At 43.7% G+C, this 24,190-nt stretch overlaps 1 protein-coding gene across 1 annotated transcript in view; it reads right to left on the reverse strand.

The window, feature by feature from the left end:
• FBXO3 (F-box protein 3) overlaps window positions 1-24,190 on the reverse strand; it is a 145,532-nt gene that overhangs the window by 45,439 nt on the left and 75,903 nt on the right. The window contains exon 3 of the mRNA XM_086959575.1: window positions 11,615-11,778. Coding sequence (XP_086815701.1) covers window positions 11,615-11,778 — 164 coding nt within the window. The remainder of the gene's footprint in view (window positions 1-11,614; window positions 11,779-24,190) is intronic.

A 24,190-nucleotide genomic window follows, 5' to 3' on the forward strand; every position in this document is an offset into this window, starting at 1 on the left:
CTCGCCCTATTCTCTAAATCCTCAACCTTTGCCTCGAGCTTGGCTATTCGTCCAGTATGTAATTATAATATAGATTCAGATCTAGAGGCCCACTCTTCCACCTCCACAGCTCTTTGTTTTAACTCCTCTATTTCCTGCGTGACCCCACCTAGTTTGCTGGGTACTTCCAACATAAAGGTCTGGAGTTTTGTATTGTCCTCACGTAATTGCAAGAAGTGTAGTTGTCCCTCTTGTCGTTGAGCCATGAGAGTCTGCATGATCAAATCCATAGATGAAACATTCAGATTACCAGCCTCCCTGTTTTCATCACTATGTATTTGTGGACTCATTGCCCCGGCTTGCTCGGTCGGTATGTTAAGATCGGTGTCTAAGTCAGAAGTGGGCTGGGAGAGACCCCCAGAAGCGTTTTAGCCGTACTCTTACTACTACTACGACTAATAGTAAATCCTGAGGGGATTTCAGATGTTTTATTAATCATACCTGTGTCCACAGAGCTTTGAACTGAAGCCAATTTATTAGGCTTTTTAATAGTATGCACAATAACTGCATCACTGAAACGGATAGGTTCAGAGCCATTAGTTATAATGGTAGGGCTTGTATCTGAGGATGTTGTATTAGCAATTGATTCACTTATTGCGACAACAGGAATATTAGAGATGCTTGTATTTGACTCCAGCACGGGTGTACTAGAGTTACTAGGTCTCATAGAAATAATTACACCGGTCCTAGAATTAGAGTTGTCCTCAGGGCTCGCTCCTGAAAGTCTTTGGGCCATACTCTTGACCCCTCCCTTCGCCTGCATCCATTTTCTTAAGGGACTCTCGTTTCTATTCGATTTTTTCCCTATATTGTTTGAAGACAAATCCCTAACCAAAGGACTGCTAATAATTTTCTTAAGTTTAGTCTTGGCTTTCATTTTCCCCTTTTTAAAGCCTGGGAGCTTAGAACAGTTTATCTGGTTTCCTGTTGTTCCTTTACCATCCTCATCTGGAATTTCTTCGTACTCCATATTTATTCCCTCTTCAGCTATCTCTACTTCTTCAAAGGGGGAAACCTCATTATCAAACGCCTCGACTATTTCAGATCCAGGTAGATCGATCTCTGTATTACTTAAGTCTATTATTAGACAGTCCATTGATATATCTTCCAGCGTGCATGGAGAACCCTCTTTCTCATCCACTATATTTAGGGAGGCAAGGTCTGTTGAGTTTGCTGGCAAATCAATACTCTTGCTATTTCCTTCTTTGTCGTAATTATTTGTAGCAAACTCTCCTACATCTGTGTAGACTTCCGCATTTTTTTGCCTTGAATTAGTCATAGTAACATCCATTTGTGGACTCAACAATATTGCTCTTTCGCCCGTGGTATCTTTCAAGTGAGTATTTGAGCTAATAATAGCCGATTCAACCCCTCCAATAGCCAGGGCTAGAACGGTCTGTGCATTTTGGTCTCTTTCTTTGCTAGGGGGATCCTCTACTGATGCCAAAGCAGCCTTGTCTCGCCCGCTCTGAGTTAATTGGGTGATTCCAACATCAATCATATCCTTGCCGCTAACTACCCCTGCTGTATTTTTACTATCTTGTGACTTATTAATTTTTAAGTCCGTTACAAAAACAGGAGGTCTAATTAATTGTTTTAGAGCCGGTTGTGCGGTCAATAAAGTCACTGTTGAGGCCCCCGTTATTTTTTGCCCGGCCCCTGCTTCAAACAAATCTCCCGTTACCTTTGAAGCTGTACATGTACTTTCCGCAGGGGAGTCTATCTTTGCAGCTTTATAGCCCGGGTTGATCGAGTGTTTAGCTTAGGGGCCATCCTTCTGTTAGCCTGCCCAGCTTCCAAGCCTTCGTCACACTCCTTTAATTGTGTTATGAATTATAAGTTGATTCTTCAAGAAAAGGTGCTAAAATAAGGATGCGTAAAGTCAGGGCTGCAATCATGGAACTGGGTAGATTGCACAACCTGAAAGATGTTTGGCGTACTAAACATCCTACTATAGCAGGGTTTACGTATTATTCTTCACCCCATAAAGTATGCTCCCGGATAGATATGGTGTGGGCAACAGATAATATCATGGAGAATTGCAATATAGAACTTTGCCCAAGAGTATAATCAGACCATAATCCTATATTGTTAGAATTTAATATTATTGATAGGGAGCAAATACCCAGACAGTTCACATTTCCTAGATATCTATTTATGGATGCTGTGTTTATATCAAATTTAAAAGAACATATAATAGAATTTATAGCATTCAATATTAATTCTTCTACGATCAATTTTGTATGGGACTCTTATAAGTGTAGTATAAGAGGCTTCGTCCAACAATATATTTTAAGAAATAATGCGGAAAATCAGAGGGAAACTAAATCCACCACCTCTAGTATTCTACTAGCCGAACAACATTTGGTAGAGGCCCTCACACAGGGGAAACTAAATGTGGAAAAATTAAGAATTGAATTAGTGACGTTACAGTCAGCATTGAAAAAGACGCTCAGGGAGAGATATAGCGCTAAAATCCATCAATACAATCTGACACAATACGAAGGGGGTGGCAGAATCGGCAAAGTTCTTGCATACAAAGTAGCAGATAAGAAAGCCAAAACAACCATTAAATCAATAAAAGGCTTAGATTCTATTAAGTATGATAAACCGGATCAGATCTTAGATCAGTTTGCTAAATATTACTGCAATCTATATACCCCAGAAAATACACCCCCCCAAGAGAATATCATACAATACTTAGAGAAATATATGCTAATTCAACAAGACAATAAAGCTATTAAACATCTTAGCCCCAAAGTTACAGTTACTGAAATTAAAACTGCTATACAAGCACTACCCTCTGATAAGGCTGCGGGTGAAGATTGTCTACCCACAGAGCTCTACAAAATATGTTATAAAGAACTCCATCTGCTCTTACAACTAGTAATTGACTCTATTGGGGAAACAGAAAGTGTCCCTCCATCCTGGAAAACCGCAATAATAATGTTTTTTCTAATAAAAAGGCAAACCTCCAGAAGAACTTGGGTCATACAGACCCATCTCATTGATCAATACAGACGCTAAAGTCTTTGCCAAAATTTTGGCAAATCGTCTAGCACCTATTATGCCCGAATTAGTTAACTCTCAGCAACATGAATTTGTGATGGGGAGAGACACCACTACCCATATTAATACGGCCATCACTGCATTTGATGTGGCCTCAACTACTCTCACCCCACTCGGAATGGTTATGTTGGATGCAGAAAAAGCATTTGACCGAGTAGGGTGCGAGTTCTTGTGGGCGGTATTGAGGGCTTTTGGTATACAGGGACAATATCTTGGATGGGCCCGCTCCCTATATGAACATCCAACGGCGATAGTAAGTTACGCAGGAATTAATTCGGCAAACTTTCCAATTAAGAGGGGAACTAGGCAGGGCTGTCCGCTGTCCCCCCTGCTTTTTGCCCTATCCTTAGAGCCGTTTTTAAATGCTTTGGTGGCTCAGGATAATATTACTCCGGTACAACATGGTGGGAAGAGTTTAAAAATAAACTGCTTTTGCGGATGATATAGCCCTATTCATCACAGATTTAGTTAAGGCTATTCCGGAGATATTTGAGGAAGCGACAAAATTTAGAGAGGTGTCAGGCTACAAACTAAACGTGAGTAAAACTCAAGTTATTGCTAACTACAAACCCGCTCAACTGATATCAGGACTTTGCCCAAGTGCTATATATTTAGGAATAAGGTTAACGGCCGATGTAGATAAAATATTATCATTGAATTATGAGCCATTGCTTAAGGAAACAACTTCATCTCCTAAAAATTGGCACAAGATACCACTTAGTTTGGTAGAACGTATAAATTTAATAAAAATGAAGATCGTACCTAAATTCTTGTACCTATTTAGATCCATTCCACTGCAACTTAATAATCTTTTTTTTTTTTATTAGAGGGCATCTGTAGCAGCTTCATATGGGGATATAAAAAAGCTCGTAGGTCTATCGCGCTCTTGAAGCTCCCGATTGAAAAAGGAGGTTTAAACTTCCTGGATTTTAAACTATATATTTTTTTAAACTTTCTTTCACCATGTACGTAGCCTCCTGAAAAACGAAAGCCTTTTTTTTCATCAATTTATGTTGGGACTAGATAGCAAGCAATTTTTGTGCTGTGTGCATGATCCAAATTACTTCAAAAGAGTCAAATTTAAGACTGCTAGACACATTAAAAAAATTTGGGACAAATCATGATTTTAGATAAGATTCCCTTTTTCAATGCTGAGCTTCACCTCTGGGGGAACCCAGGACTGCCAGGCATTTTCTCTGACGGAGCTGGGCTTTTGTGAATAAGACATGGCATAATTACCTTAGGGGACTTATATGGCTCAGACGGTCTCCTAAACTTCACTACATTAAAACGTATATATAAACTAAATGATGGTATGTACTTTAAATACATACAGATCAGAGACTTTTTAGTTAATAAAATGAAAATTGAGAGAGCTGATCATTCAGATACTTTAAAATGTCTCTATTCAGGACGAACTAAATCACTCATAAGTGAGAGTTATAGGGGTTTAAGCTCAAGTAGGATAGGAGACTGTGGAAAAATGGCGGATAAATGGTCTAACCGATTAGGAATTAGTATCAGTCCGAATCAGATTTTGGCATCACTTCGACAAATTAATCAGGTAGTTAAATCCTCTAACCTAAGGTTGCAATTCTATAGAACTGTGAGAGAATTGCTCGATGTATACTAGGAAATGTCTCTAGCGAATGAACAAAATGTCCGAAATGTAACTTAGAAGCAGCAGGCAATGAGCATATGCTCTACCAGTGTCCGGAACTTGCCCTATTCTGGAAGCGTATAACAGATGCTTTAAACAGTAAATTAATAATTTCTCCACCACTTTCGGCTCACTTAATATTGCTTGATATCCAGGACATTACTAGCAGTCAAAAAGATCTGATAACTATAATATTTGCTTGTGCTAGGTTAGTCATAGCTAGGTCTTGGATAACCAAGGAATCACCTCATATTATGGAGTGGTGGAATCTCATTAATGAAATTCATACAATAGAGATAGCATTAGCAAAATTAAGAGGTCCCAAGTCACTGAAAGGGAGAGAAAAAATGTGGGGTGCTTTTATTTAATATGTTTGAAATTATTTGAGACGACCAGCTAAATTTGTATTGGTACATGTGTTATGATCGAAACATTTAGAAACGATGTACTGTATTCCTCTGCTTTTACTTCCAGGTGAAAACTTTTATTTTGATGTTTTTCTTCTTGAAATAAATTTTAAAAAAAAGAATTTTTTAAAAAGACATTCACTTGCAAAACATTCCTGGTTGTTTTTGTATTATTTTTATACATTGCTTGGTTGTAACTACCGATTTATTTTTCCCGAGGGATCACAAAGAAGTGAAATTTGGTCAAAACTTGCTTCTATCACTTTTGAGCACATAATTTTACTACGGCTTAATCTAAGGCAACTGTGTTTCTTTATTTCCAGTCTTGAACATCCACACAGTAATGTTTGGTAACTGACTGAATGAGGACCAATTGTAGCCTTATAGGAATCTACTAAAAGTATTACCATATTCCATAAGAAATCTGTAACTACTCCCTGTCTGAGACAAGAATGCAGGAAGTAATACAGTGTTTGCGTAGCTTTAACATAACAAATCTCAATGAATTTGACAATCCATTTTACAATTCCTGCTTTAGATGTAGGATAAGCAAGTGGAAGAGTGGAGACAACAAAGAGTTGTTTCGTTTTTCTGATGCACTAATAAGCTGTACAAGATGATGGCTCTTCTAACACCATTCGGAGGTAGACTGAGGTTTATGGAAAAATGACCGTCAAAAGACTGACAAAGTGGAAAGGAGAAATCACGTATGGTAGTAAAACAAGGACATGGCGCAACATCACACTGCCTTTATACATTTTTATAAACTGCCCCTCAACTGATAGAGCTTAAAGTATAATTAATCAGTGCAGCTCAGTGATGGTAATCAAGAACAAAACAAGCATTGAAAAGAACAAGAATGCAGTGTCTTGAATAGTACTTCCACGACTTTAATATGAACTATATTAAGGTTCTTTCTATGCATTACTTTAGTTGGTGCTACCCTATGAGGCATCATTTTTATAGTGCTTCCATAAAACCTTAACATACTCAGTTACTAAAAACAGATTGGTGTTCTGCTTTGAAAACATGCTGTAACTGCAGTCAAATAAATCCCATTACCAAAACAGCTTTTTACAAATGTAGAACATAGCAAACTATATGCTGTGCGTGGCCATGAGGGGGCCAGTGTATAAAGGTATAGCAGTAGTTGGCAAAATGTTACCAAATAGCAGCATGACCTGTTCAAGTAGGAATCTTTCTAGCTCTCTTTAAAATGTGCTTGATTCGGATCGGTGCGGCAAACAGTCAACTTCCAAGATCTTAGGTGCTACATCACTGGAGTGAGGCCTCAGATTGGGTAGAAGCAATTGCGCTGGATGCTACTGAGCAGATCTGGACATAAAGAGAAAGGGTATCACAGTTGACGTGCTCATCTTGGTGCAATGAAAATGTTGGTTACTGAACACTGCCCTGTTATTTTTGCACCAAATGCAGGGTAGGTATCAGCTGGTGAAAGGGGTATGTCCCAGTTCCTCCATAGCACATTCCCCAAAAGACTAGAAGGGAGAATAACTAGAGGGTAAGAGGCATTTTGCACGAGTCATAAACATGTCTATCGTTGGGTCCTCTGAACGGTGAAAATATGGATATAAATGTGAGATTTGTTCTCCCATTCATGAATCTCCAGATAGTGTTTGCTTAAGGGTCTAGAAAGTAGCACTTCCAGAAGATGCTCTGATAATAAGTATATATCATACTGTAGTGACCAGTGAAAAATCGCTATGAATACATGAGCGCTGTGGTGACTGTGTGCTTTCGTGTTTCTCAATCTAATATATTGTGTTCTAGGCTTTTCATTCTGTAACCACCTAGTTTTTACCCTTGGTGCAAAATGTCCTTAGTGTCAGTTAATCAGCCTACAGACCCAGCACCATTATCAGGTGGAGACTCGTCTGTGGGGACCACTGGCCACGCACTGTGAGGGGTCTCATGTATGCACCTGCTATGTGAGGAATGCATCTGCTGTGATGGTCCCCTGTGTCTGTGGGTGTGAGAAAACTTGCCCGGTGGAAGGCTTCACCTGCTCCACCACATCAATTTGTGCTGAGACGTGGGCTCCAGTAATACAAAAGCTTTCCAGTTCCCAGTCACTTGAGACCTCTGCTCATCTACAGTTTCTTGTAGCTGGAACATACGGAGGGGAGCACTGGGTACCATGCAATGCACTGAGCCATCATTCCCAGCAGTTTTATCATCATTCTCACTCAGAGGATGTGACAAATGTTAAAGGGAAAGGGATATCAAATGCCACGACTCTGTCTTTGCGTAAGCTTTGACTCTGGTTGAATTTAATAGGACAGACATAAATGTATGTACCTGTTGCAGCTGAATGTGCTGACCGTGCACCCTCATCAGCGGAGCAGGGGAACTGTTCCGCATATTAAAAATACAGCGCGAGCCACCCCCTTAACCAGCCAATTGGTGAGATAAGGATACACCTGTATACGGCTGTGACGAAGACTCTCTGCTACCACATTGTGGGACTGAAAAGATGCAGAAGGGAAAGACTTTGCACTTGTATTCTACTAACCACAAAGCTCAGGCAACAGAGATGCACTTGGTGCATTAGGACGTAAGCATTTGTGTGATCAAGTTATGATATGTAAGCCGGCTTTTAGAGGAGGAAAACCTTCTGATGGGAAAGACAGTAGTGGAGTGGAAGAGCTGCCATAGATTGCATTAGGGTAAGGGAGGCAAGCCATCTTTTCTTTGGATTGAGGAAACAGAGTATACTGCTTGGCAGAAAAGCAACCCAAGTGCAACAAAATTGCATATATTGTTAGTGTATAGGAAGATCCTTCATTTAAAAATACGATGTCCAAGAAAATTATATTCAACCCTTTTCTATCTAGGGGTGGCTGAACCACCAGACAGAAGTGCAAGGTCGCTGATGTCTAGGTCAACAATGGGACGAGCTTCAGTTCAATTTGCACCGAAATACACCCATACTGGGTGACGGCAAGGTCCTCCGGCGGGCCAAGACAACACTGTTTGGTAGGGAGAACGCGGTATCGGCAGGCCGCACCACATTTGGACAGCAAAAGTAGTTCTTCGAATAGAAAGACATGATATGCTGAGCCCAACACTAGGTGGCAGAAGTGCGCAGAGCAAGTGATCAACAAAGCAGCACATGCTGTAAACCTGCTCTTACTTACAGTGAATTTGTCCTACCTATCAAGCTATTTGGACAGTCAGACATTAGTGCACTGTTATTGTAAAGCACTGCATGTTACACATTTTTGCCTCACGTAATAGCATTTCTCAAGTGTTGTCATCACACGTTGCAATCACTGTAGAAATGTCGAACATTGTTAACAGATGCCCAAGAAGGTGTTTGAAATGCAAGTTGTGTTACACTGGCTGAAAGGAGGGGCAACTGCTAGGATTTAAAGAGACACCGCCCGACAAAAGGTTCATAGCCTGATGACCATAACGATGAATGCAACCAAGGAGGGCACACCAGTCATAGACTGCCAGTATCATTTAAAAAGTACACCTGAAAGGTTTACTGCTTGACTTAAAATCAAAGCTTAAAGAATCCTGCTGAACTAAATTGCTAGGCAATAGTGAAAATAGTAATGGTGGAATTTTGAATTAATGGCAGCTATAGGTATTACTCATAGCCACGTTCTAGACCATTGTCTTATGCTCACTGTACCACTACAAACAGGGACCAAGCATTACCAAATTATTCTTGCCCCGATTCCTCCTTCAACAAGGGACAGTCATGCTGAACTTCTAGGCTATGTCTCAATCATGGGAACAATAGCAACCCAGAAAGGGTAAGGCCGTATTATACTTTATTGGTGAGGTGCAGCGTGAAAACTACAGCATAGTGAGCTGGTGAACCCATATCTGGACAAAAAAAAGTTGAGTAAAGACAATTATGTTATGGAATGCACCGTAAGTAAATACCTGCTGCTCAAAGTGTTTTCATACTATCACCCTATTGGAGTCAAAGTGAGTCACTTTAATGGTGAAGGTTTAACAGTGGTGGGACCCTTGTTATAGGCACTCAAGGCTGTACTCCACTGACAAAGCGTAACAAAGCTGAAACAGGTTTGGGTTTTTGAGTTCCCATACAGAGGAGATGCGGCCTATCAGTACCTGCTAGATTGTTAACAAGCTCAGGACCAAAACTGATTTGTATATGGTTGTTTATCTTCTAAACAGATACAGAAATACTCACAAAAAAAAAGAATGAATGAATGTTAAAAACGTCCCATTATGGGTCCAGTACTTCTACATAATTTCAAGCCATGTGTGCTTTCCTGTTAAAGTGCTGAACAATTATTTAGTTTACCATAGGACCTGTAATTACTGATGCGTGAATGCTTTGTCTTTGCATCAACTGCTTTCGATCCAATGAGCACCGATCTTGCCCGCGGGAGCAACACTTTTCCTCCTGAGAAATCTTGGCCAGTTTTTTACCGAAAGACATGAGAGAGACTGCACCGACAGATCATTTTCAGTATTTGGCCGTTTTTCCAAGTCTAACTTAGCTTTCCTCATAACTTGTTTTATAAAGACATTTTCGGAGACTTCCAAAAGAATTTATATATTTAAATTGCTTTTGCACAACTATTGTCAGTTTGTTCTTTAATAATTACAATAGCTAGTTGGTAATGAGAAGAGAAGCATTTCCACGATCACTCACACATAGCAAAGTGACCAGAATGCTTTCTGATAAAAACAATGCGCTCAGATCCTGTACTACGCAACTTGCATGACTAATCATTACCTACACTACGGAGGTCAAATAAAAATGTTCAGGCCTGTTACCAACCAACCCTTTGCACTTGAATAACTTACACCCAGACTCAATGGTATGCCTTTTAAGAACCAACACCAGTACCGAGTTCAATGTGGCTCAACGTAGTGTGATTTGTAGTTTCATTAGTGCATTACTTCAAACAGGGGCTGCTCTTTTTAAGTCGAGCCTAGCTCAGTGCGCATGCGCTACTCTAGGAGATGACCTTTTGGAATTGGTCTGGGCTGGACTTTTCCAACACTTGTGCATCTGGTGGCATTAACCTTGCGGGAGAGAGCAGCGGCGCACAGGGGCCATGTGTTTCTAATTAGCGTGGCCGTGCTCACTTGTTTACATTTACCAGTCTCGAAAAAAGCAGTGGCGTGCTTCACTTTCACTCTCTGGCCTCTAGGGCATGGTGAGCACTTTATCTCTTTGCTACCCTTTTAGTCCCCGTCCGCATTGCTCTCCGAGAAGCGGGACACCTCTTTTGTTCTCCCTTGTGACTGCGAATTCAAGACTTGGTTCAGTTCCCGGATTGCTCTGTCGGGGGCAGTAAAGCCCTCCATTTGTGTGTGCTTGTTGCTGATCATGCTCTAAATTGGGGATGGCGCACTCTCCTACCGGCGCTGCTTGAGCAGCCCCTGAGCCTCCCACTGCGAGGTGCGCTCACCCCGTAACATACTAAGTAGACGCGCACCTCAGTGGGAGGGAGATTTATATTAGGGTGTGCAAATAAGGCAACTGCTTTATTGTTTCGGTCCGCAGCAAACCTTCAATTTACTCCTTTTGGCCCCGAGCGGTCCCCAAGGCAGTACACAGAGCACCTTGCCTTTTGGGAAGACAAAGTGGCCTTGTATTTTCAGCAGTCAACTAATAGAGAACATAGGAGGTCTCCCACGCACGCAGTCCGACCATTTTTTCTGCAACTCCTGCAGCTGTGCGGTTGCGCTCGTGGGCAGCTGCACGTGGCTAACTTGCACTTTGGGGATTTTCAGTGACTGTGCAATCCCCCCACCCACCCACTCCACTGTGCTTTGGCCATGCCTTTATAGGCCATACCCTGGTGGATACATGACTGGTAAGGTCTCCACGGAGGCCCTGCATCATCATTTTGAATCAGTAACTACTACAGTCCATGTAGGAGGAGCCCAGAGGCTTCTGCACTCTACATGGCGTATTGGGTACCGCTATGGCCTGTATTTTTATGGTGATATATGCATTATGATTCACGTGTTCTTATTCCCTGTAATGCTGTATTGCATGCCCCGATACTATGACGCATATCGCTTTGATTCCTGTTTATTCAGGATAAAGAGTACCGTTTCCGGACCTGTACCATACTAATAATACATGGTGATTTATATGTTTGTTGCTATAATTATAAATTAGGTAACAAAAATGCTTATAACACATTTTATTATCACTTTGCCACATGCTGCACAACAGTCACACTACTCTACAACATAGCTTAAATATACAGGCAAAGCCAATAGCTCTGACTAAACACTTATAAGATCCAAAAGGCGGGACTTATTGGCTATTCCAATGCTTGCTCATTCAAGTCCCAATTTACTACATATTACAAGGAATTGTTACACACAGTGGGCCTTAAGGCCTTATTTGTACAATGTGGCATATTAATAGAAAAAGACGATCGGCCAGATATTCACATTGCAGCAATACCTTTCAAGGACAGAATCATGCGGGGACATTTTTCTCCCAGGTATCGCTCAAGATCATCCCAGGCTTGCTTTAAGGTGGCGTAGTGCTGAATGTACCGCCCTAGGTCAGCGTAGAGTTCCTTGAAGGTAGCCTTCCAGTTCCGACTCCTTGGTCCCTTCTTATCCCTAGATTGAGGTGAAGAAGCAGGTTACCCAATTAGCGATGGAAGTAGTTCCCATGGTAAATATGCTCTATGGCTACACATTATTGATGTACTTGAACAAATGCACCCTAAAATCTATATAAGAAGCATTATTAAAGCCAATTATTTTGGTATTTGTGTTGTAAACAAGGTATATTACACCACAAGGAAGTGATATTGCGCATGTGGCTACTGTGCTGTCACTACAAATGTTGTGTTTAGCAGTAAAGACCAGCACAGGCTTCTCTCACATACTAAGTCATTAGATCTTGGCCACTATTGGTAAACACAGATGCAAGTATTTTTCTATTAGTACATAGAGGAACATTTCGAACAGAAATGATGTGCATACAGCCAGGTAGACATATGGTATATAGACTAATCAGTGGAAAGGGTGGTGTCACATAAACAAAGAGCATAAAGGGAAATTGAACCTAAGGGGTTGTTTAGAAAGCAGAAACAGCATATGAAATACAGTATTACAGGGTATATACAGTGAGAACATATTTACACAGTGAGGCCCATAAAACAAAATGTGGCCTTCCAACATCGAGGGATGGGTGTTCAGTTTTGATTTAAACTCCTGTATTGTAGGGCAGGCGCTAATGTTTAGTGGGCAAGGATGCAAGTGATTGGGCCCAAGGTAAAAAGATTAGAATCTGGATGAGACGCATGGTGGTTTTGGAGTTGTAAGGGGGTGCAGGTTGGCATATGTTAAATTGAGAGAAGGGATTTTTCGGGAGAGAGTCTCTGATAGGTAGCATGCAGCTGACCCATGTGAGGTAATATGAATTTTCATGGTCAGTTGTGTCCCCTATCGTAGATCCCACCGGCTCCATGTACGTGCTTCAAGTACATGTATGTTCCCTCCACTTTTAGCTATGAAGACGCAAATACATTTGCGTCCAACGTTAACATGTCCTCTTTCAGATCCACCATGAATGGGTCGGATATTCCGTTCCTAAGTGTGCCTTGCCAACGTCTTTATATGGTGCACTTTCATGTTTTTCTAGCTCTGGCGAGTTAGGCCCCGATTCCTGCCATCGAGCCCTTTCTGCCTTCTGTCTCTGAAAGCTGCAGTCTGCTGCTTCCTGACCCTTGACTTACTCCCTGCGCGGCGAGCGGTGCCTGGCTCGACCTGCTTGCCTGCCAAGACTGTATTCAACCTTCAAGTTATCTGCTCCGCTCCTCGAAAATACATTCCTGTCTAGTAGTTTAGGAAAACATCCTTCCCAGCTGCAGAGCAAAGGGCCCGGCCTCACTGTCTCCATGCAAGTAATTCATAGCTTCCGTTACCATGGTAGGCCCATGGCCCCTCGCATCTCATGTAGACACGTAGTCACATATGCACGCACTAGCAGTCAGTCTAGAATAGCTTCTGCCCGAGAGACCTTTCCCTCTAGATAATACAGTTCCTCAAACACAAGATATTAGATATGATTTGGGATTAGGTTGTTCTGACACCCCAGACTTCTGTCTCCTCATGTAGGGCTAAATGTTAAGTCCCCTTCACCCTCCAGTTCCACGTCAATCACACGTCATGCTGCTGCGCGCGCATCTCTGCCACATATTTCTGCTGACACTGCAGGATTCTTCTATGGATCCACCCATCTGTGACACGTTTCAAGTGACGTTGTCTAGCACACACCTCCGTGTACGCCTTCATGCACGCCTTCTGTTACGCACATGTTTCTTATCTCGTTTCTCTCAGCTGTTACGCCTTCTGCATCTGTCACTATTGTAATGCATTGACTATATATATGATGTTCTGTTAATCAAGCATTGTACATGTACATGTCCGTGTCCATTCCCTTCCTGAACCCTTGTGGTGATGGATACATGCTACCTGGTTCGAACCAATTCCTTTTTAAGGAATAAAACCCCTTTTAAAACCTCAAATACCCCGGATTCTGCCTCTTCTTTTTGACTGAGTTATTCTTATTGAACTTTACCGCATAAATTAAGTATAGGTAATTTAAATTTACCACATAATTGGCGCCCGAACAGGGACCCCTCCCCCACCTTACGCGCCGGCGGTGCGTTGCAGGCCCGGTCCCCTGCCACAGCCGGACGGACAACTACGCGTACCCGCAGGATTTCCTGTATCTCCCTCAGGCCAACGGAGGTGACTGAGGCTGCGATCGACACCCAGACGAGGCGGTGAGGAGTGCGGAGGATCCCGACCAGAGCCTAGCTGAGAGAGCAAAGTCCGAGGTATTCAGAGGCCCACCAGGTTCCGAAGTCCCGAAGTATCTACGTCACGAGTCGAGTCGAGTCCAGTCCGGTCCAGTCCAGTGTCGAGTTTCCGAGGCCTTCTGTTCCGTGCTTCCCGGTGAGTACCGTTGCTGGGGACGCATCTAGACGAGCGCATTAATTTGTGCCGGTCAAGACGGGTTTGGGTACACAGACCCGGTCTGCACTGTTTTAGCGGTGTATCTGTACTGTTTAGCAGTATATCCGGTCTGCACTGTTTTAGCGGTGTATCTGTACTGTTTAGCAGTATATCGAGTATGCAGGTAGCTAGTTTTATTCTGGTTATTGTTGTTCGTTTTCAAAATGTTTAAATGTGTTTTAATGTCGTGGTATGAGTGATTGTTCGATCTTCAGTATTGTGTTTATTGTATTAATGCTGTTCAAGTTCGAGTAAGTATCAAGTAGCAAGGTTCAAGATGCCTTTATTTTCTAAACTAAGACAAATAAAAACTAGAAAAGGGATACTAGAGGAAGCTGTTCCCATTCCACCCAGGGACACTCCAGGGTACTTTATGTACCACAAACACGGCCTAGATGCTGTATTATATCTCGATTTATGGGTGGATTACACCAAAGATTTAGCAGAGAATCAGAGATGGCTCGCTGCTGGGACATGGGATGCCGATTGCATCATGAGAGTAGAAGAAGCATTATGGAAAAAGAAAGCCAGACAGTCACAGAAAGATGCCATTCAACTATGGCGTAAAGAATCACACAGACGCACAGAGAAAGCGCTCAGAAAAGCAGAGAAAAGTAAAGAGGATTCAGACAAAGCTCGAGAAAACGTATTAGTTGAGGAAGGTATACGAGTAAAAGCAGAACAAGTAGACAGACAACGAAACACTCTTATGAATGGTATGTATCCTCCTCTGGCCGAGGGTTTACCTAAGGCCACCCCGGAAGTACCAAAAGATCTGCCACCTCCATTGCTTCCGACTAAATTACGCCACAAGACCGCAAAGGACATTTTTCTTTCTTCCTATTTAGACGATGTAGCCCCCGAATATGTTAATGTTCCGCCGCCACGCACACCACCTGCTGACGGCACCCCACCCCGAGATAATCTGCACCCGCTTCCGCAACAACAAACTCCTCCTCCCGTTCCACATCGTCCGCCGATTCCCCCAACCCTTCCCGCACCTATTTTCCCTACCATTCACCCAACAAATCCTTTTGGACCTGGCACCTTAGGAGGTGCGGCAGGAGGTTTTCAAACACCGCCACAAACACATCGATTGACTTATAGGGATTTAGCACAACAACGTACACCTCAAACATCGAGTTACGACATACTTAAAGAGCCTCTTACAGACTGTAGATATGATCCAGTACCCGGTAAAGACCACAGAATGATGCTATCATCAGTACGTCTACGACGAGTTGCAAACTATTTAATGTTACTACCAGGAATGATTGATCATCTAGACAGAATATATCATTTTGTCCAAACAGGGCAAGGTCCTGAAAGCATTGGCGAGGCCATGGCATACCAGAAAGTTAACACTCAAAGAATGATATTACGTTTCTTCATAAACTGCTTGATAAGAAACCAAGATAGGCCTGGTGTAGACCAGGAAGAAATGAAAGCACTTAACAAATGGGGTCAGAATATAGCAGACGGAAAACATGATAAACAGAGTTGTATAGAGAATATGTACCGAAGGATCCGAAAAGCAGTAGAACAAATACATGAAAGAAGACAGCCTGAAAGAGAAATAGATACAGATAAGAATGAATCCTCGGGGGGAGGAGCCAAGATGGCGCTCGTATCAGACGTGTAGTCCCTCGGCTCCGGGAACCGTCTCCGCCTTCGAGCCTCTCCTGCCAGATATCCTGCACCGAAGTGGCTGATTCCGGCAGCGGACGCATTCCGCCGACCCGCCACGAAATCCTGAACCTTTTGCTCCTCGGCAAGTTGATGAAGCGCTTGGACACGGCTGGCGGCCCGCATCGGCATAAAGACCGGGACCTCGCGTGACTGTCGAGGCCGACCTTCAGAGGCGCGCTCCCTGGGCTTGATGACCGTGAGGTTCCTACTGGTCGGGTGTCGTCGGACAGCTGACCCTTCACCCATGCCCTGCTGCACTGCTGACGCTGCGGCGCTACGACTGGGCTACAACTGCTCTGCTATGGGCACTTGCACTGCTGTTCGTGTGCTTATTGCCTACATCTCGTCCCGCTACTGGTGCTGCACCTCCGATCTGCCAGGTACTAGTAGCTAAGCGGGGCGACGCAGGGGACAGACTGGGATATCGTCTTTACCCAGGCACATACTTTTGCCCTCACAGCGCGCCCAGTTGTCCTCCCAGAGAGCGCAGCCTGTCCCGGACCGGGGATTCCCTGCCTGCCGCAATGGTGATCATGTTGTTATGTGACCGGGCGTTTTGGCGGTGATTGGTGCTTCTGGACCAACTGTGTAGTAAGACATGCCTGACACAATGTGTGCTACCTCCCACAGCTATGGGAGTATTCTGGAGGCGATCCTTTCCCTTCGCTCTGAGGCTTTAAGACTCGGTTGCGCCCTGTTGGATAAGATGGAGGCCGTCCTCAGTGCTTCGACTCGCCCCAAGATGGCCGACTTGCAGGGTCCCGACGCCGCTCTTTGTTTCACCTCCGCCTGTGCTACGAGGGCGTCCGCGGAGGTCGGTGGTGCCCTCGTGAACCCAAACTTGCCACCACCATCAGTCGCTGGAGGTTGGCTCCCGAACTTGTGCACCCCTCCGGAGTCTCCGCTACGACGTGAGCTTTCTCTCCTCGCCGAGTTCATGAATCCTCGAGACTTGCCCCGAGAGGTAACGGACGCGGAGATCTTCCTCCCTGCCCCGGCTATACCCGGGAGATTCGAGACGGCGGGCTCTATCCTTTTGTTGAGACTCCTGGACTTCACTGCCCTGTATGCACCGAGTCTCCGGCACCGTGGTTCCCTCCCTGGACTGCCGTCTTCATCTGCATCGACTACACGGACCTGCGGTGGTAAGGAGAAAACGGGACAAGGATAGACATTTCCTTTATCGGACTGGTGGATTTCTGGTGTCTGATTGTGTCGGAGGGGGACATGTTGTCGGCAGACTGTTCACTGGTATTGCCGCAGTGCTCCAATCTGTGCTCTGGAATTGTTTCATGATCATCAGGACGCTAACTCATGTTGTTGTACAGTTCTTGTGGGTGAGACAGCGGGGGACCTAGTCTCCTTGTATGACTTGGAAATGTACCGGTGGTGCCAGAAGACTCTAGTGGGGGTTTACACCTGGTCTGGGTATTGTTGCCTTACATACGCTGTGTGCGGCTGTTGTGACCTTAATTTCTTTACATATTGGATATGCTATTGCTGCTAGGTGACAGACTACTATAGATCCTGCTGGTGTGAGATGGCGGAGCGGGGGGACGGATAGTGGGCTCCTCCCCACCCTTTTTATTTCTGAGAGCTTTAGGATTCTATCCTTTCTTACTCTCTATATTTCGGGACTCCTTTTCTTGGGCGACAGGCACACTGCTAGGGGGGGGACAGGCCGTAGCCAGCTGCAGGGGTGCAGGGTGGGGGGTACTTGGGGGGTGGGGTTGCTTTTTTTTTTTTTTTTTTTTTCTTTTTTGTTCTATGGGCCTTCTATTCTTTTCCCTTTCTTCCTTCCCTGGGGCTTAGACGCGTCTTTCTGGGTGCTGCGCAGCGACTCTGGTGTTCTCTTACGTTGCAAGATTGTCTATCCTGATTGTCCCACACCAGTATTGACTTGCTGTGCTACAATATCCTGTATGCGCCTATCCTACAAGGGAAAACTTTTAAAATTAGACCTCAGTCCTCCTGTAATGAATCCTCTGTACTTATAGTAAGTTGTACTGTATCGTATGTGTGGGCCCTGGGCCCTTGCTGACTTGTACTTGCTTTTTCTATCAATAAAGGTCTTCCAAAAATTAAAAAAAAAAAAAAAAAAGAATGAATCCTCGGAGGAGGAGGAACAACCAGAAACGACAACAGGAGCATTGCAATTACCAGCTAGAGAAATGATAGCATATGTAGGTAAGGGAAGACCCTTTAATAATTCAATACGTCCGGTACGTCCAGAAAGTAAGAGACTTTTTCAAGCTGCCATGTCAAACCCGAAGACGCCAGAACACCTATTTCAGGCTACTGATAAAATACTTCAAGAACGAATGGGGTACCATGTACTCGATTCTATGGATGAACAAGAATTAGCCAGGTCAGCAGTACAATGGGCTGACAGTTCTGATAAATATAGTGATGACGCGTTAGCGCAAACGTTTTTGAATCTTTCTCCAGATGAACAGCGTCTAGCTGGTATGTACATGATACAACACCTCCTTATATTGTATAAAAGCCAACACTCTGATCCAGGTCCCCTACCTGATATATTAATAGAACTACTCGTGAATAAATGGAGAGGTTTAGGTACCGATTTAATTAAAATAATTCTAGAACATCGGCACAGATATAGTGCCTTCCTGTGTTCACAGTTTGATCCAGCTCCACCCGTTGAAAGAAAAACGTACTACATAGACAGACAGAATCCCTTACGAGAGGTGCATCCAGTCAGGAATGATGATAATACTTTTAGACGCGTGTTTGTGTACATGCCCATAACTAAAATAGAACTTTTGGAAATGAAGAAATTAGTGCCCAGCCATGACAAAGATCCAGCAGGTTTTCATCGTGAAATAAAAGACATTTTACTCATGGGTGATTATACCTATCCTGATATCATGAAAATATTAAAAGTATTATTGCCTGCCGGTATTTACGAGAAACTGAAAGAAAAGGAATGGGAGGTGGGAGAGCAAAAGATTGTTTGGGCTGAATTAGAGAACGAAGAAAATACTCGAACCCCAGGCCTAGGGCTTGGGGACAAAACTAAAGCATTACCAGGATTGTTAGTACAAGTATTGCCACGATTGTTAGCAACGAAAAAGGAAGACTGGGGTGCAATCTCAGCCTGCAAACAGAAACCCGATGAAGACACTAGTGATTTTTATTCCCGATTTGAGAAATGTTTTGGTATCAATAGTGGTCTGAAAGCAAGTAGCGAGTCATATCCACATCTTTTTGTAACAAAATTAGTCGAGAATTCCCTGCCCCAGGTTAAAAACAGAGTACTGAAAGTCGAGAGCACATGGCAAGCTAATACCCCTTCACAAATGTTACAAATGTTACAGTACCACCAGAACAGAATTAGAGAAGAACAAGAACACGAACAGAGACGTATGAAAGACACGAAAATGAAAATGCTAGTTGCTCAGTCAGTTCCAGCTGACGGTCAGAAAAAGGGTATGACCCAGTCCAATAATTCAGCAGCTCCTGTTAAAGGGATATGCAACTATTGTAAACAGCCAGGTCACTATATAAACGATTGTGCAGTTTTGAAACACAATATAGCTACAGGTAAAACTAAAGAAAGACCGCGTCCTCCTAGACAGGACCAGGTCCAACAACAAGTACCACAGAATATCCAGCCTATGCAAGCTTCACAGCAGACAGTACAGACCGTAGCAGGTCCACAGCCACAGCCGATTGCCGCAACACAACATGCAACGCAACAGATGTACCAGTATGCACAAAATGATTATCCCGATTATCAGCGATACACATGAAACAGCCTAGAGAGGGAGGTTGGCATGCCTCTTATTGAGGTTCCTGTAGATCAAGAAGGTCCTTATGTACATAGTCAAGTATTAGGGAAAGACAGAAAGTTTTTAATTGATACAGGGGCAAGCAGGACAACTATAAGTCACGACGAGGTTCCAGGGGCACCCCTCTCAGGCTCACAGAATGTTTCCCTTGGATTTTCAGGAAAGCCTATTGTTAATGAAGTATCGCAACCACTTCCCCTTGCAGTTGCTCCATTGACACGTACTACAGATTTGTTATTAACGAAATCATGTCCAGAAAACTTGTTAGGTATAAAGACACTGAAAGCTCTAGGAGCTGTAATTTGCTGTTCTCCGGAAGGAGTAAGACTGTTTTTACGTGACTTTAAGGGTCACTATGTGTTGAGAGATATTGATCCCAGATTACAGAATGTTCCTGCACATTTATGGGCACAAGGCCCCACTGATGTAGGTTGTATGCACATTACACCATATCGAGTTACACTCAGACCTGGAGTGGTATTACCACGAATCCGACAATACAAGTTACCTCCAGATGCTGTAGCGGCTTTACTGAAAATCATTGACGAGCTCATTGCACAAGGAGTGGTTGTTGAAACCGACTCGAATCTATGTAACTCCCCTATCATTCCAATTCTTAAACGTACTGATCCAAATGCACTCCCAGTTTATCGATTAGTTATCGATTTGCGCGAATTAAATAAATGCATTGTACCACAATACCCCGTGGTCCCAGATATCTCGTCTCTATTGACTGCCATTGATTCCGAAGCAACGTTCTTTACTGTAATTGATCTGAAGAACGCCTTCTTTAGTGTTCCAATTGATCCGGAAAGCCAATACCTTTTCGGATTCTGTTTAAATGGACGAAGCTTCAAATTTGCACGCGCACCTCAAGGATTCACAGAAAGCCCCAGCATCTGTAGCCAAGCACTGAAAAGACAACTTGACAGTATACACATGCCTGACAACACTGCCCTGTTACAGTATGTCGATGATCTACTGATCACCGCCCGCAGCGAACCTGATTGTGAGAAAGCGTCACTGACGGTTTTGCATTTCCTGGCTGACAAGGGGCACAAGGTGTCCCCTTCGAAGCTGCAATTCTGTGTTCAGCAAGTTGTGTACCTTGGGCACTTGCTGTCCAAAGGGGGGAGACAGCTCACACCTGATCGTATCCAGTTAATTGTAAACATGTCACCACCGAAAACACAAAAGGAGGTGCGAGCCTTTATAGGCCTCACTTCTTACTGCAGACAATGGATTCCTCAGTACGCATTTCTAGCAAAGCCATTCATACAGTTGACAACCCAGGAGGCAGCGACATCGACTGCCCTCCCTTGGACTCAGGAACATACACAAGCTTTTGACGACTTAAAGAAAGCCTTATGTCAAGCACCAGTTTTAGCGACACCATGTTACAGCAAGCCTTTTACACTTTTTGTCACAGAACGTGAAGGTACCGCATTGTCAGTGCTGACCCAAGAACAAGCAGGTTCACACAAACGTGTGCTTACTTTTCTAGTACATTGGATCCAGTAGCCCAGGCTCTGCCTGCGTGCTTGAAATCAGTAGCAGCAACAGCTCTAGCAATCAGACAAAGTGATTCCATAGTGTTAGGACATCAATTGACAGTACAAGTTCCACACTCCGTGGAAGTTCTTTTAAACCGAACACAGACCCAGCACTTGACGATAGCACGACTGACAGGTTATGAATTGACATTGTTTCAGCCACACATAGAAATCAGACGTTGTAATACATTGAATCCTGCTACACTTTTGCCATTAACTGAAACAGACCCATTGGCACATGATTGTATTGAAGTCATTACCATTACGACGAAACCCAGACAAGACTTGACAGACACCGCATTACAAGATCCAGACCTGACACTTTATGTGGATGGTTCATGCATGAGAACAAGTACAGGAGAATTAGTGGCCGCCTATGCAGTCACGACAGAAACTGAAGTCATAGAAACAAATTGTATTAACACCCTGTCAGCCCAAGCAGCAGAGCTCATCGCTCTGACTCAAGCCTGTATTCAAGCAAAGAACAAGAGAGTTAATATATACACAGATTCCCGTTATGCATTCGGAGTCGTACACGACTTCGGTGTATTATGGCGAGAGAGAGGTTTTTTGACTTCTCACGGTGCCAAAATTCAGCACGGTCCCCTCATTCAAGCTCTGTTAGACGCAATACATCTGCCTACAGCAATATCCATCATGAAGTGCAAAGCACATACAAAGGTCACAGATATAATTTCCCAGGGTAACGACCTGGCAGACCAAACTGCAAAGCATACAGCTCAAACTCAGACTCACGCAACTGACTTGACAAAGACAATAGTCCAGACACCGACACATTGCATGACAGTTAAGGATCCCGCCCTAGATGTAATTGATATACAGACACATGCTACACCAGAAGAAATAAAGAAATGGACTGAACTAGGAGGGGTCCAGACAGATCAAGGATGGATGACGAAGGGAAAATCTACATGGTTTCTCCCCGACTCTATGGTCCAAGTTATCATTAACACAGTACACAGTCCTGCAAATTTAGGAGAAAAAGCCATGTTAGACAGTATTCAAAACCTATGGTTCAATAAACTTTTACGAGCAGCAGCCAAACAGAAAGTGCGTACTTGCATGATTTGTTGTCAGTTCAACCCAGGTAAAAGCATTCCTGTAGAGCAAGGTGGATTTCATCCTCCCGATCACCCTTTTGAAGTCCACCAGATGGATTATATCCAGATGGAACGTTGTCGAGGATTCAAATATGTCCTCGTAGTTGTATGTGCACTCTCCCGTTGGACAGAAGCATATCCAGTCCCAGATTACACTGCTCCGACCACTGCCAAGCAGCTGGTTCGTGAATTTTTCCCCAGATATGGTTTGCCCCGCATCGTATACTCCGATAACGGTCAGCCATTCTCGTCCGAGCTAATGAAGCAGGTATCTCTCCTGCTCGGCTACCAATGGAAGTTCCACTGTGTCCGACATCCCGAGGCAGCAGGCCTCGTGGAACGTCACAATCAGACTCTGAAAATTCGTCTTGCCAAGATCTGTAGAGAGAAAGGAGTCAACTGGATAGTAGCTTTGCCAGTCGCACTCTTTTACATGAGAATGATCGCACATTCTAGAACAGGGCTATCCCCGTACGAGGTGGTCTTTGGTAGACCACCGAATATGTGGGGGACGCCTCTGCCTCGCAAAATTACCGATGTTGACTGTATTATGCTGACAGATTACCTTGCCTCCTTGATGTCTGCACTACAATCTTGTCGTTCACAGGTAGCTGCAGCCTTTCCCGACAACACCGAGGTGAAGCCCCATGAAGTTGTTCCAGGAGATTTCGTCTTCATAAGGAATTTCGACAGGAGAAGTCCGCTGGAGCCCCGTTGGCAGACGCCGAAGCTAGTACTTTTGACCACAAGGACAGCTGTAAAAGTGGAGGGCCGCAAGGGCTGGCTTCACTCGAGTCATATAAAAAAGTTTCATGGACTGCCGCCAGTTGTAGACTCTCAGCCCGGCCCTCCTCCACAGACTGACTCAAAACTCCCCCTGGTCGAGAAAAATTCTTCCCAAGATTATAAATTAAAGCTGAGGTCTAGCAAGTCAGACAGTTTAATTGTTTAAGTCCTCCCCTAGGTGAATCGGTTAGACGAGTTTCTGACATGTATCCCCTAGACCCCAACAGAGAGAGAGATAGACAGAAACATTCAAGAAACGTGAATATTGTAAATCTCTTCGCAGCCACTGCATCGTGACACTATTGATTATGTTTTTTCTGAGCCTTATGATTATTGCTGCAAGTATACTGTTGCATATGTATTACCCTATTTTCAAGCGTGCACATTCTCCCTTCAATGTCACTGCCGAGCATTCTTTCAGTGACCTGCCCCTGCATGAATTGTCTTACCGACTTGCGCTGCGCAACAACACATTCATTAGTATGTTACATCATTCCCATCAGACCAGCAATGCTACCAATTGTTGGATATGTGGCCGACTCCCTCCCTATCAGAAATACAAGGGAGTTCTGCCCCTTTTCCCGTACCCGTTCACACACAATGGTTCCTGTGGTGCATGGTTTAGTTTAATGAACTCACTAGATTCCAATTCAGTAGTTTTCCAGGGCAACTGGGTATGGGGAAATCTGAACACCGTTCTGCATAAAGTATGTTTCCCTGACAAGGAGGGTTTACCAAAAAGGACAGGGACTGATCTAGAAAATGAAGTATATGGATTAGGTAACTTTACACTTAACCTCATGGTTCTGAATGTTGAATCCGAAACTGAACCAGTCTTGCCTGCTATGTCCGTATTACGAGTCAAAGGTGAACTATGTGTCAGAAAGAATGGTTCAGTACACCTGGGTCATAGTAAATGTACTACTGTGATCGAATTCAGTGATAAGGGCAAGTCTACATTTAAAGCTTCTCGTCATTCTTACTTCATTTGTGGTCATACCGCATATATACGCTTACCTCTAGATTGGGATGGCACCTGTTA

Source organism: Lissotriton vulgaris, chromosome 2_2, assembly GCF_964263255.1.
Source record: "Lissotriton vulgaris chromosome 2_2, aLisVul1.2, whole genome shotgun sequence".
Lineage (NCBI taxonomy): Eukaryota > Metazoa > Chordata > Amphibia > Caudata > Salamandridae > Lissotriton > Lissotriton vulgaris.